This window comes from Rhipicephalus microplus, chromosome X (genome assembly GCF_043290135.1).
Source record: "Rhipicephalus microplus isolate Deutch F79 chromosome X, USDA_Rmic, whole genome shotgun sequence".
NCBI lineage: Eukaryota > Metazoa > Arthropoda > Arachnida > Ixodida > Ixodidae > Rhipicephalus > Rhipicephalus microplus.
Genome location: NC_134710.1, coordinates 372,506,993 through 372,520,756, shown reverse-complemented (window position 1 = coordinate 372,520,756; position 13,764 = coordinate 372,506,993). Strand labels below are relative to the sequence as shown.

The following is a 13,764-nucleotide window of genomic DNA, read 5'->3' as shown; positions in this document are numbered from 1 at the left end:
TTTTTGTATTCTCGCTGCAGCTACTTTTCTTTATTTGTCTTGATGGAGTTTTTACCATCCACTCTGTATTTTTTCCTTCATGTTTTGTTGTTTTTTTCTGTATCTTTATGTATTATCATTCCCCTCTGTAATTCTTTCAGGCCCTGATGGTACAATAAATAAATAAATAAATAAATAAATAATAAATAACGTTTTTTAACATCATGTTTTTATTTCTTTCCTAAAACTAGCTTCATTTGTTACGTATTGCTACGTACAGTAACATAAAATGTGAAGCAAAATAGGAGAAATTAACAGTGAGCATAACTATTTCTAGTGCCACTGCACGGCATTCTATGAAAACACAAATTACGGCTCCGAGATCTTTGCGACTACGACAAATTTACTTTTTCTTTGAATGCCATGCGGGGTCGCTGGAAAAAAGCACGCTCACTGTCCCTTTTTTCTCGTTTTACTTCACATTTCAAGTTACTTTTGTAGCAATATTTACCCCCTGAAGCCACTTTTAAGAAACCAAAAGAAGTAATACAGCTATAACAATTTATGACAAAAAATTAAAAAAAAAGTCTACATTGCAGCTGCGATACGAACCTGGGTCTTTCGAGTGGGAAGTGAGCATTCTACTTCTGCACCACTTCGGTGAAGCTGCGCTTGACTCCTAAAATGGCGATATATTGCAAACTACCGATCGCAGCGCCACAAGTGGATTGACCGTGTTTGAGGTTCACTTCCAACAGTACATTGGTGCTGGAGCCTAACGGCAATTCTGAGCACTCTCCCATTATATAGCACACTTTAGTTCTTACTCTGGTAGCCAGAGGGCAACTCGCGTGTTCCAGTTCCGACCCGAACCAGTGGTTGTTCAGTCAACGCCTCCTGGAATGTAGCGTTTGTGTAGTCTCCGGTAGTGCTGCTGCCGTTCGTTCAGCGTTGCTGGAAGCCAGAACTCCGCTAGTAAACCATAATCGGTAAGATCAAGAACGTCATGGCTCCCTTAATGAGTGAGTACAAAATAGCATTTCGGATCCGGGAAGCTGGCATGCGTGACGAACACCCGTTCGTTTCACATGAAATATGTAAACTGTGTAGGCTAGACCAACTTTCCACGCTAGACGTGAGCTATACTCGCTCGTAGAAGCGGACAACTTTTTTTCTTTTTGGCAACGACGTGAAAAAAACGTGAAAAGAAATCCGACACAAATGAAGTAGTCTGGTTTGGTGCACGTCTCGTACCGGTATGGAAAGTGGTGGCTTCGCGTAATCATCGTTGCATACAGAGCACCTCTTATTGCGTTGGAGGTACGTGCAAAAGGCAGGTCTTTTTTTCACGCGTATAATAACACAAGGCGATAGCATATGAAGTGAAATAAACATCTCGTTGGTGTGATACAAAGAGCAGTTTCCATGTCTCGCGTTTAAAGGGCACAGTTGTGAAACTGATTTTTCGGTGGTAGAAAACGAGGGATTTCGTTCTGTGACCTTCGCCTTATTGCCCTGAAAAGTTGTCCGCATTTATGACGACCGAATACGCGAAATAACTTTTTTTGTTCAAGTTGAACAACCAGAAAAGATGCTTTAATTCCCCAACAAGAATGAAATTACGTTTAGACACGTTGTCAATGATTCGTACCATAGTACCTCAGCAGTTTTTAGTGACTGTGCTAGTACGCACAAGCAGTTCTATCAACGGGCGCTCGTTATCTTACAGCTTTTTGTTCACCCAAAATTTTGTGTAGCTTCTAAAGCGTTACGTTTTTTATCTTTTTTGCAGCCAGTATTAATGAAACAGAAGTGGACGTTAGCAAACTGATAGGCACGCTGGAGATACAAAAAGGCAGAACGAGATGCGCTGCTGACAAGGATTCACAGTCAAAAGTCCTCGAGTTGTACAACTCCATGTTTCAAAGTGAGATGCTGTCGTGTGAGTAATTTTAGCACACTACATTACTGTTACTGTACGCAAAGTGAAGCGGAACCTAGAATGACTGCTTGCGCATTTTACTTTCATGCAGTTGACAGACAAGCCATGGAGCAAAGACTCGATGCGGTCCTTGAAGAGGTGCTAGAGCTGGCAGACATCCTTGATGCCAAGCAGCAAAAAGTTAAAATTTCCGAGGAGGACATGAAAATGCTCTGCAAGCTTGAAAACGACATCGGAAAAGTGCTGAAGTTTAAATAAAAGCACACACGTCATCTTGTTTTTCGCATAAGCTGATGAGTTGACCTTCCCCCATCTTTTCTACTTCCCGAAGCTTTTTCAACGCACCCCCCCCCTATTCTTTTAAAGAAATCGAGAAGGTTTTGTGTTCCTAACGTGTTTTCTTTTTTCACTGCCTCCAGAATAAGAGGCTTGCACCTGAACTGGTTTCACACTGCCTCTCCGATTGACCCACATTCCAGCAAGCGACGATGTCATCCTATGACGTCATGCGACGCCACAAATTTCTGTGGTGTGTGACGTCAAGAGCTCATACGGTAACCTCCTCGTTTGATTTTATACATCAGGGGCGCTGAAGACGCGACACCCTCAGCCAATTTAGGCGTTTGATGAGACATCTGAGGCTTCAGTCTAAACAAAGAAAAAACATTCTATAAGGATGAAGTCACTTGAACTGTTTCGCTCGATAAAAAAAAATCTGCCTGCTTCGTCACACTGAAATGATCTTGCCCAAGCGAAAACAGCGATGGCGGTGCAGCCAAAGCTTGCTTATCAAGACTGGCGTATCAAGATGGTATGCGCCACACAGAATGGGTGAACAAGAACAAGGTTTTGTTATGGGTTGGATCGTTGGACGACCCACTCTTTACGCGATTCGCATTGTTTGACGCCTTATTGTTCCTTTTGATGTTCTCAAACGCTTTAATACTAATATTAGCACGCCCCGCCGCGGTGGTCTAGTGGCTAAAGTACTCGGCTGCTTACCCGAAGGTCGCGGGATTGAATCCCGGCTGCGGCGGCTGCATTTACGATGGAGGCGGAAATGCTGTAGGCCCGTGTTCTCAGATTTGGGTGTACGTTAAAGAACCCCAGGTGGTCGAAATTTCCGGAGCCTTCCACTACGGCGTCTCTCATAATCATATGGTGGTTTCGGAACGTTAAACCCCACATATCAATCAACTCAATCTCATATTAGCGGGATTTATTTCCCCACATCAAGCCTGCCTAAAATCATTTTTATATGAATTCCAAGTGGCGGCAGAGCTCAGTGGTAGAATATACCGAAATGGCCCGCAGCGGACCCGTGTTCGAATCCATTGTGGCCTCGGGTGTTTTATCTATTTACTGAGTTTTTATTTTATTTCTTGCGATATCGGTTACGGACACCGGCAGCTGCGGTGGACAACTACGGTGTCACACGTGACCTGTGTTCTGTTCTCGTAACAGCTTTCGCGGTAGAAAAATAGAACTTGGCTGTTTCGACCTCGGTCACCAAAGTCCAAAAGAAGGCGACGCGCTCATGCTTGCACAATGTGCAAATGAACTGAATCATGCTAATGCCTTTTTCTTGCAAAAAACAAACAAAATAGTTGGGAAACAGTATACTCGCTATGGGCGCTTCAATGAAATATGTCCTGTTGGCGGACTAAAAGCGATCTGCTGGACAGTGTGCAAGGTTGATAAGAATTACGCGCCTTGTTTTAATATAGTGCCACGATTATATGCGGCATGTGTTTGCATGTATCCGCCAGTTACAACCACTGGATACAGAACAACACATTCCAAAACTACTTTTTTGTTTCATACACAACAGCGGCCTAACAGCGCACATTTAATACACACACGCAAAAACTGAAGCATATACTTGCCTTGAGAGCAAGTATAGGTCGCAAAAAAAGATTATATTTAAACTCGCTATTGCTAGACTGATTTGAATTCAGGAATAGCGCAACCTACAAGTAGTTACTTCGTAACTACGGAAGCAAAAAAACAAAGACAGAAAAGAGCGCTGACTTTCAACAAAAAAAAAAAGGTTTTTGTTGAAAGTCAGCGCTCTTTTCTGTCCTTGTTTTTTCGCTTCCGTAGTTACGAAGTAACTACTTGTAGGTTGCGCTGTTCCTGAATTCAATTATGTCCTACCAACTTGCCCAAGCTTCCACGCTTCATAGCTAGACTGCTTGCCTGCATGTCGCGGAATCGAATCCCGGTCGTGGTGGCACCCCTTTCAATGGAGGCTAAAGAACATTGAGGACAGTGTACTCAGATTTAGGTGTGCGTTCTTCGCGTTTTCGGTAAACTTGTTATTGCTGGGCTGCTTGCCCGCATGTCGCGGAATCGAATCCCGGCCACGGCGCCCGCCTTTTCAATAGAGGCTATATTAACACGTTCAGGGCAGCGTACTTAGATATAGGTGCACATTATCGCGTTTTCGATTGGTTTTAACATAATAATAGCAGCAGCACGTGTTGCTATCCAATGAACTACCAGTAATTTCATTTATTATTCTCTAACGCCGAACCAGGAATCTTGTGCTTTAAGTTGTGCTAGAGTAAGGAAAGACTTTTTTGCTCTTTCAGGTAAAAGGAAGGCGCTCAAAGATAGACTAACTCCTGTAATATCGTATATAACTTAAAAGAAAGTGTAATTGAAATGATTACCAGACAAAGGGAGGAAACTTTTGAAAAGGAACAGGCTATTCGTTAGGGCTTCTGTTTGTCACTATTAGTGGGCACGGCATGTAGTGGGCACGGCGAAATCCGTGGAAACATGGCTAAACGTTTCCTCTGCCTTGTGCAGGGCTTGCTGTATTCGCTCGCAGGATTTCAAGCTGGACGGTTGTGCCCTCGCGATCTCCGACTTCAGCGTAGCTCCCGCCGACTGGTTCGCCCTCCGCGGTCTCCTGAAGCCGTGCAGCTCTCGCATTGTGGCACCCCGCCCTTGGACTGCTTCGACCGGATCCCCACTTTCCTATCTCCTTCTTTTTCTCTCTCGTTGGCTGGCTTCTTCTCCGTCTATTTTCCTTCTATTCTTTTTATCCCTCCTTCCTTTTCCCTATATCTTTTATTCCCCATATCCCATTCCTCTGCTGACCTGTTGAGGTGTCCTCGTAAGGAGAGACAGTTACGGGTCGGCACCTTTCTTTTCTTTTCTTCTGATATAACCACTTATCTCCCAGTAGATTCCGGCGTACCGCAGGGTAGTGTTCTAGGTCCGCTGCTGTTTATAATTTATTGCAATGATATTGTTAATGCTATTACTGATCCGGTTAAAATAAGACTTTTTGCAGACGACTGCATTATTTTCACAGAGGTACACTCGCCAGATGACCAGGTTGCTCTCGACACTGCCCTTAACAATATTCTTTCGTGGTGTAACAAATGGGGCATGGTGCTCAATTTTGATAAATCTGTTTGCCTTCGAATTTCTAACAAGAAAAATCCCCTTCAGTTTTCCTATTCCTCCAAAAGCCAACCCTTAAAAGAAGTCAGTCAATACAAATACCTAGGTATAACGATAACGAATAAGTTGTCCTGGAATGCACACATTGCCGATGTTTCGTCATCGGCTTTCCGTAAACTGTGTCTTTTAAGGCACAAACTCAGAGACGCCCCGTCGCAAGTGAAGATATTAGCTTATAACACTTTAATACGTCCAAAGCTTGAATACGCTTGTATTGTATTGGATCCGAACTAAGTCTAACATATATTCCCTCGAAAAGATTCAAAGACGAGCAGTGCATTTTATTTACTCAAAGTATGGTCGTGGTACATCAGTTACTGAACTAATGCGAGATAACGAATTCCAGACGCTACAATCGCGGCGCCAGCTTCTCCGTCTAAAATTCTTGGACTCACTAATTAACAATAAACTTGGGCTAGACCCATCACATTACGTTACCCCAGTTTCGACCAGGCAAGCTCGTCATTCTCATGTCCGATCTTTAACTCCGTATTTTGCGCGGACAGATTTATTTAAGTTTTCCTTTTTTCCGAGAACTGTAACAGAATGGAATAACTTGCCTTCTGATTTCCTCCAAACCTTCGATCTTGATGAACCCAATGTTTAATTCTGTGAATCTTGACCCCCCCCCCCTCCCAATATCGCTTGATTTTTTTTTTGATGTTTCTCTTCTACTCGCTCTTCTCCTACACAGATGTATTTTAGTCAAGCTGTGTTACTCATGTACTGATCGCGTCCTTTCTTTGTTTTGATGTTTCTCTTCTACTCGCTCTCCTCTTACACAGATGTATTTTAGTGAAGCTGTGTCACTCATGTACTGATATTGTGTTTGTGTTTGTGCCCCTCCTGCTTGGGCCTTTTTGGCCTGCAGTATTTCACAAATAAATAAATAAATAAATAAATTACTACAAGACTACGCCACCACATAGGACCAGAAGCCATCCAGCACTTGTGTTTGTAAACAGAGATAGGGTCTATAAAACTACATAGGGTCGTACTTTTAGAAGTTCACCACTAAGGCGCCCTTCATAGTCGCATCGTGGTTTGAGACGTTAAACACCAACACTTGCTACACTTAAACACCGCCATCAAACTTTAGGGATACATAACGCAGCAGTGTGTCAAATACGCAATAAATAATTATTTTCTGCGAAAACTGAAGGTAGTGTCTCTTGAATTTCACACCAAAGCTTTCAGCTTGGGTTAAAGTCTAGGCAGCTATATTTTGTTTAGTAACTTTTTGGCCTCTAGTAATGTTAAAACAAAACATAAAGGCACTGATTTGATTGATATGTAGGCTTTAACGTCCCAAAACCACTGTATGATTAAGAGAGATGCCGTAGTCGAAGGTTTTGAAAATTTTGATCACTTATGGTTTTTTACCTTGCACCCAAATCTGAGCGCAAAAGCCTACAGCACTTTCGCCCCCATCGAAAGCTCAGCAGCCGCCGCGGGGATTAGGCACCGCGATCTGCGGGTCAGCAGACGGATACTTCAGCCACTAGACCACCGTGATGGGGCAAGAAACGTAAACAGAAAAAAACACAAAGGCAGACATAAAGCATGCGCGAACACATATTAGCCGCTGACGTTTCGGAGCACTCGAACGACGCATATTTTTACTCGAAATACCACACTTCGGTGTCGCCTCGGGTCCCTTCATGAGTGCGTTACCCGCTTGCATGACGGGGAAAGGATAATGTTAAAGCAGGCGTAAAAATGCCCCGGGAAAATGCCTGCTTATGCGCACCGTGCTTTGCGCAAGACCCGGTTCTAAACAAAAATAAGTTTATTTATGAAAAAATGAACACTTTTTTGATATCCTCCCTTTTCATGAAATGTATTTTATGAAAACCATAAACTAAGCACTCGCACTAACTCCATCCCCCTCGCACCTCCCAATATTATCTCTCTCTCTCTCTCTATACATATATATATATATATATATATATATATATATATATATATATATATATATATATATATATATATATATATATATATATATATAGTGTGTTTACTTAAGGGCTCGTTTATCTGTAGTTTTAAGCAATTTAATCGAGATCTAACAGACAATAATGCCGAGGAAAGTATATAAGTCATTAGACCGAATCGTAACGTGAATGTGAAGAAACTGGGTGGAAAGAAGATAACATGCCGTAGGCAGGAACCGAACCTGCGACATTCGAATAACGCGTTCGATGCTCTACCACTGAGCTATCCCCCCAGCCACTTTATTGGGTATATGTGTGAATTTAAACAACGTGGGGGTGTTAGTATATATATACATATATATATATATATATATATATATATATATATATATATATATATATATATATATATATATATATATATATATATATATATATTCCTAATAAGGCTCACTGTGATATTCTACAGATCCGACGTACAGTGGGAATTGATGATATGCGAAGCACGAATAAGGAAGGTTGAATTGTCACATTAAAATCAGCACAACACTACCAGACGCACATAAATTATGCTGTACATGACTTCCATGTCATGATTATCATGTTTGTGCCTGGTATTTGTGTTCGTCATACTTCACACAGACAATACCAAATTTGGCACATGTGAAGACAACGAAACGGCCATGAGCACATCATGAGCCTGGAATGTAGTCATGTTCTTGCATGACACAATTGTTATGATTATCATGTTTGCACCCATAACACACCTTTGTCATGCATTCACGTCACGTAATAGCAAACTTCTTATATGTGAAGCTAGCGAAATGACCGCGAGTGCATCATGAGCGTGGCATGTAGTCATGTTCTTACATGACACGTATGTCATAATTATCATGTTTGCACAAGTTATTTACCTTTTCCACCCATTCATATCACGTAATACCAAATTTGGTACATGTGAAGCTAGTAGAACAGCCGTGAGCGCATAATGAGCGTAGCATGTAGTCATGTTTTGCATGGCACGCAAGTCATGAAAATCATGTTTGCACCAGTCATACCTTCGTCATCCATGCAAGCCATAGTTTGCCATACTCGGTATACGTGAAGCTAGCGAAACGGCCGTATCAGAGCGCTATGAGTGTAGCAAGTAGTCATGTTTGACGTGACATGCATCTCATGATAATCACGTTTACACGTGTCATTAAACTTCATTGTCTACTCACGTCCCGTGATACAGAATTTGGTATATCTGAAGCTAGCGAAACGACCGTGAGCGTATCATGAGCATGTCATTTAATCATGTTCCTACATGACAGGCAAGTCATGGTTATGATGTTTGCACCAGTTATATACATTCGGCATGCATCAATGTTACTGAATACGAAGTTTGGTATATGTGAAGCTAGCGAAACGGCTGTGAGCGCATCATGAGCGTGGCATGTAGTCATGTTCTTACATTACATGCATGTCATGATTTCCACGTGAAGGCCTGTCATGATTTCCACGTGACGGCCTGTCCCTTATGTTCGCCATGCAGTCATGTCATACCACATCCGTTTCGCAATATGTCATGTGAACAAAACCACTGCAGAAGCCGCAAGACCATGACAGGTAAATCATGACAATCATGACACACGTGACAATTTTCATGTTATGACTAGTCACTAATGTTCGTCATACAGTCATGTTATGCCATACCAATTTAGGTTTAGATCCCAATATCCAAACGGTCAGGAAAACGAAGGAAGGAAAATAGGAGGAAAAGAACGGCAGTGAGGTTAACAAGCCTATAGGCCGCCGGTTTGCTACCCTGCGCATGGAATGGGAATAGGGGACATGAAAGATAGAGAGCAGAGAGGGAAGAGAGATAAACACAGTACATCCATGCCGCGCGCACTCAGTCATTGTCCAGTCTTGTCTTTCGTGGTGTGTGACATTGCTGTTACAGCCGCTTGTTCAAGTCCGTGTCGCGTAGGAAATTCAACAGAGCTTTTGTCGCCTTCTGTTCCAATGTCTTCTCTCGGGCGCTTGACAGAATAGTGTCCACAGACATTTGGCTGTTGTCGATGCACACAAGAACGGATGTCAGTGACTGTACCTGGATATCTTACAACGGCCAGTGACACAGGATGTGGTGCAGCGTCTCTTCGCAATGACAGGCATCGCAGAGAACGTTGTCGGCTATTCCTGTGACAAAGAAATAAGATTTTGTAAATGCCACTCCAAGCCATAAGCGATTAAGAGGGTGGCTTCTCTTCGGTAGAACCCAGCGGGCACGCGTAAAGTCATCAAAGAGGACAGGTGGTGTTGACGATTCGTCTCATTGCTTGGTGGGAACCATAGTGAAAGCGTGACTTCACGCGCAAGTCGTCGAAGATTACTGGCTGCATCGGTCCGCGAAGTGGTATGGCTTTTTCTCGTGTTCCTTCAAGAGCTGCCCGCGCGGAAGTATCGGCATGTTTGTTCCCTATGACGCCACAGTGCCTTGGCAGCCACTGAAATGTCACATGATGCCCTTTCTCGTGTGAAATGTGGAGAAAGCATTGAATTTCGAAAACAAGCGGTTCGTATGGCCCGCGACGGAGTGCTGAGAGCACTGATTGTAGGGAAGCCCTTGTGTCGCTGAAAATCGACCATTGTTGTCGTGGTTCCCGATTGACCACACAAAGTGCAGCGTGCGAAGAGCTAGTTCCGCTACTGTAGATGCCGTGGAGTGGTCAAACCTAAAGCTGATGGTAACACCTCTTGCTGGGACAACTACTGCACCTGACCAACACTGGCGGTTCGTAGAGCCATCGGTATATATATGTACGCTGTCTGAATATTTCTCGTGCAAAATAAGAAGAGACAGTTGTTTCAGCACAGGTGATAAAAGTTCAGGTTTCCTCCGGATCCCTGGTACACTGTGGGTCGAATGAGACACCAAGGGTGTATCGATGGTTTAGATGCAGGAGTGAAGCCCGAGGAAAGTTTCTCGTTGTACTTCACAATCATTTTAGCGAACGATGTTTGGCGCCTCTCTGAAAGCAACAGTGCAAGGTGATTACAGGGAGCACGTGCAAAGTGTATGATGTGCGTTCTCAGGACTTCTACTACAATGTGAGTTTGTATCGGATAGTCACCAGCATTTGCAATTGTTGCCTCTGTTGATGTACATCTGGGCAGACCACGGCACACTCTCAGTGCTTGGGCTTGTACTGCCAGTAAAACACGAACATTGGTCTTGAAGGTATTGCTAAGCACGGGCAAGCTATATCTCAGTAAACCGAGAGTTAGGGCTCTGTAGAGCTCCATCATTGCGTCTACTTACATCCCCCACGTCTTTTCTACCAGAAACGTGAACATTTGGAAAATAGCGCTCAGGCGCTTCTTCATTTAGGCCACATGCGGACTCCAACATAGATGCCTGTCAATAATGATGCCCAGAAACCGGTGTGTTCTGGCGTAAGAAATCGGTCGCCCGCAGATTCAGATGACAGAAGGGGTCACTGCTTTGCGAGTGAAGGCTACCAGCGCGAATTTTTTTGGTGATATGCTGAGACCTTGTTTTAACAAGTAGTTGACAATCATAGTTGCTGCTCTTTGAAGTCGCGAACGTATCAGAGGACGTGTGACTGCCGAAGTCCAGACACAGATGTCGTCTGCGTATATTGAAATTTTAATGGTACTTGGCAAGTATTCAGCAAGGCAAATCAGTGCAAGATTGAATAGCGTTGGGCTAATATCTCCGCCTTGAGGAACACCCTTGGAAGTATAGTGTCGCGTAGTTGGGCCATCTTCTGTTATAACAAAGAATGATCTTGCAGCCAGGTAACTCGAAATCCACCGAAAGACTCGAAACGGTCAGGAGAGCTAGAAGTCATAGGTGCCTTGATAGATAGATAGATAGATAGATAGATAGATAGATAGATAGATAGATAGATAGATAGATAGATAGATAGATAGATAGATAGATAGATCATATCAACGGAGTGAATGATGATGAGTGGGGCAAAGCGTCTGTATGACCATTCATGCTTCTGTTCATCCATCCATGCGTCTATCCACGTGTTCGCCCGTGCGCTCGTCCATGCATCTGTTCGTGCGTCCGTTCGTGCATCCGTTCGTCCATACGTCCATCCATTCGTCCGTCCATATATCTGTGCGTCTGTTTGTCTGTCTGCCCTTCTATCCATCCGTCCGCCTCTCTGTCATATCGTGCGTGCGTCCATCCATCCTTGTGTCCACCTGTCCATGCATGCGTACATGTGTCTGATCACATTCGAGAATGCACTCGGCGCGCGGCAACACCCCGAGCGCAAGCCGAGTGCAAGCGCAAGCTGAGCGCAAGCGTCTTCAACACGCCCGCCGCTCTGCTTCCCCATGCCCCACGAACGATCAGCCACATGCGGCGACAATCCAGGAGACTGAGGGAGGCACTCGTTCCTCGCGCACCCAGGCACAACCTGCGCAGCAGCCAATCGTAAAGTAGCGGTACAGCGCCATCTGGAATATCCTCACTGAACTGCAGTTTGTGTGTACTTCTATGAGACAGTGCCGTCTAGTATACTGTTCCAGAGATACTTCCTTTTTTTCTCGTCTCCTCTTCTCTTGGTTACGCCACACGCAGGACGAGATTAGACTAAGAGGAGCTTCACCACTAAAAACTTTCGGGGTAAGATATATGAACGGCCCTCTTGCTCATGTTGAACGACGGACAATCGTGTCTAGAGGGCTAAGCGCAGCGCGTGCGGGGTCAATGGTGGTAAAGAAACGAGCGCAGCGAAGGCGCCGAGCTAGAGTGCCTCGATGTGTGCGTGCCTCCGCTTCCAGGGTGGAAGACTCTAAAACACCTTTTGAAATACCCCACGCTGCCTGGCGGCCATATTGGATCAAAAGTACCTGGCGGCGCGCAGAGGCTAGCTCGAAAATGGTGCTGTAGACACATCGTTGTTGACGTATAGCGATCCGTTTTTTGGCCGCTATAAGAGGCTACTGTGTGCCACTGTGTACTAGTTCACATGCGAAAAGCTAGCGGATGTTTTGCTTTTCTCGAAACAGCGAGCGAACAAAAAAAAGGGAAGCGCAGGTGAAACGCTACCGCTGGCACCCGACCGACAGCACCAAGATACGCGAGGTTCGTTGCTGACTTGTCCAGCATGTGGTCGTGCAATTTTAGGGGCGAAGCTCCTTATAGCGGCACCCGTTTGTCCCTCGTAGCTGTTGTAGTAGTGTGTAACAAGCATACCATTTTAACCTCGAAGGTGGTGCCAGTGACAGATTTCTTCTGTGCGTTGTTGAACAATAAAAGATTGTACTCAATGTACATGGCAATGGCTGCTAAGGGGCAATGACAGACAGGAGAATTCGGCTTTTAGTTAACGCGCACGCTACAAATTTTTAATGTTCAACAACGCACAGAAGACAAGAAAGGGTTGCTACGTTATATTCACTGGGCGTAACATCCTAGGTTTTAGAAAGGTTTAGCGAGCATTGGGCCGCACTGCCATGAATACAGTGAACTAGTATATACCATGAACTCGAGGTGATTAAAGGTGGGAAGCCGACACGAAGCGCAAGCCGTAAAAAAGTGTGCGTGTGCCTCCTCTCGTTTAGTCCTTGTAATGTCCGCTGGATGGCGGTGCTTCTTTTTATATGCGGAATATATGATGAAAAGATGCGAGATGGTGTTACTTGAAGTGTTGAATAGACGGACGAACTGAGCCACAGACAGATGCATGGACGGACGCATGGATGGCTGCATGGACAGATGGACGCATGGACGAATGCAGGGGCGGATGCATGGATGAACGCAGGGATGGACGCACGGATGAACGTGCGGACGCACGAACAGACGCACGCACGGACAGGCGGATAGACGCATGGGCGGGCACACAGACGCACGCATGGATGAACGGAAGCAAGAACGAATGGACGGACGGATGCTTTACCCCACTATCCATCTTTCACTCCGTGGATATGCTGCCATTTTTTTTATCACTGGCAGTAAGCACGCTGTTTCTTGCTTGTCAAGCAATAGCGGCATCGCATGATCACCTCATGAAGGTGATTTTTCAAAAAGGAAGTTAAGCTTTGTGTTAAGCCATGCGGAGTGAACAGATGCTTCGGCTGCTTTGCCGATAAACTTGGATGAGCTTGGCCAAGAGACGTTTATCGTAGCTCATGATAAATAAGCATAATCATAGCAATCAATAGCAATTGATACAAATTAATGCTCATTAATTTAAATTATGCCGCTGTATTAAACTAGGATATGCTCAGAGGAAGCGTACTTAAGCCAGTATAGCGCAGCCTCATTGAGTTTGGACAAGCCAATTTAACGCTAGTCGATACCCATGTATACTATTATGCATTAAAAATGCGATTAGGGAAGTTTAGCGGAGATTAGCTGATCATACCAATACAGTATTTGAAGAGATGACAGGGCCATGA

The 13,764-nt window shown here is 44.3% G+C and overlaps 1 protein-coding gene across 1 annotated transcript; it reads left to right on the top strand.

Moving 5' to 3' along the window:
• Positions 1-766: 766 nt before the first annotated feature.
• On the top strand, positions 767-2,210 carry LOC119185477 (uncharacterized). The gene is made up of 3 exons (XM_037434476.2): positions 767-1,001; positions 1,772-1,921; positions 2,013-2,210. Exons 1-3 carry the CDS (start codon positions 986-988, stop codon positions 2,177-2,179), a joined length of 333 nt encoding a protein of 110 aa, XP_037290373.2. The 5' UTR covers positions 767-985; the 3' UTR covers positions 2,180-2,210.
• Positions 2,211-13,764: the final 11,554 nt, after the last annotated feature.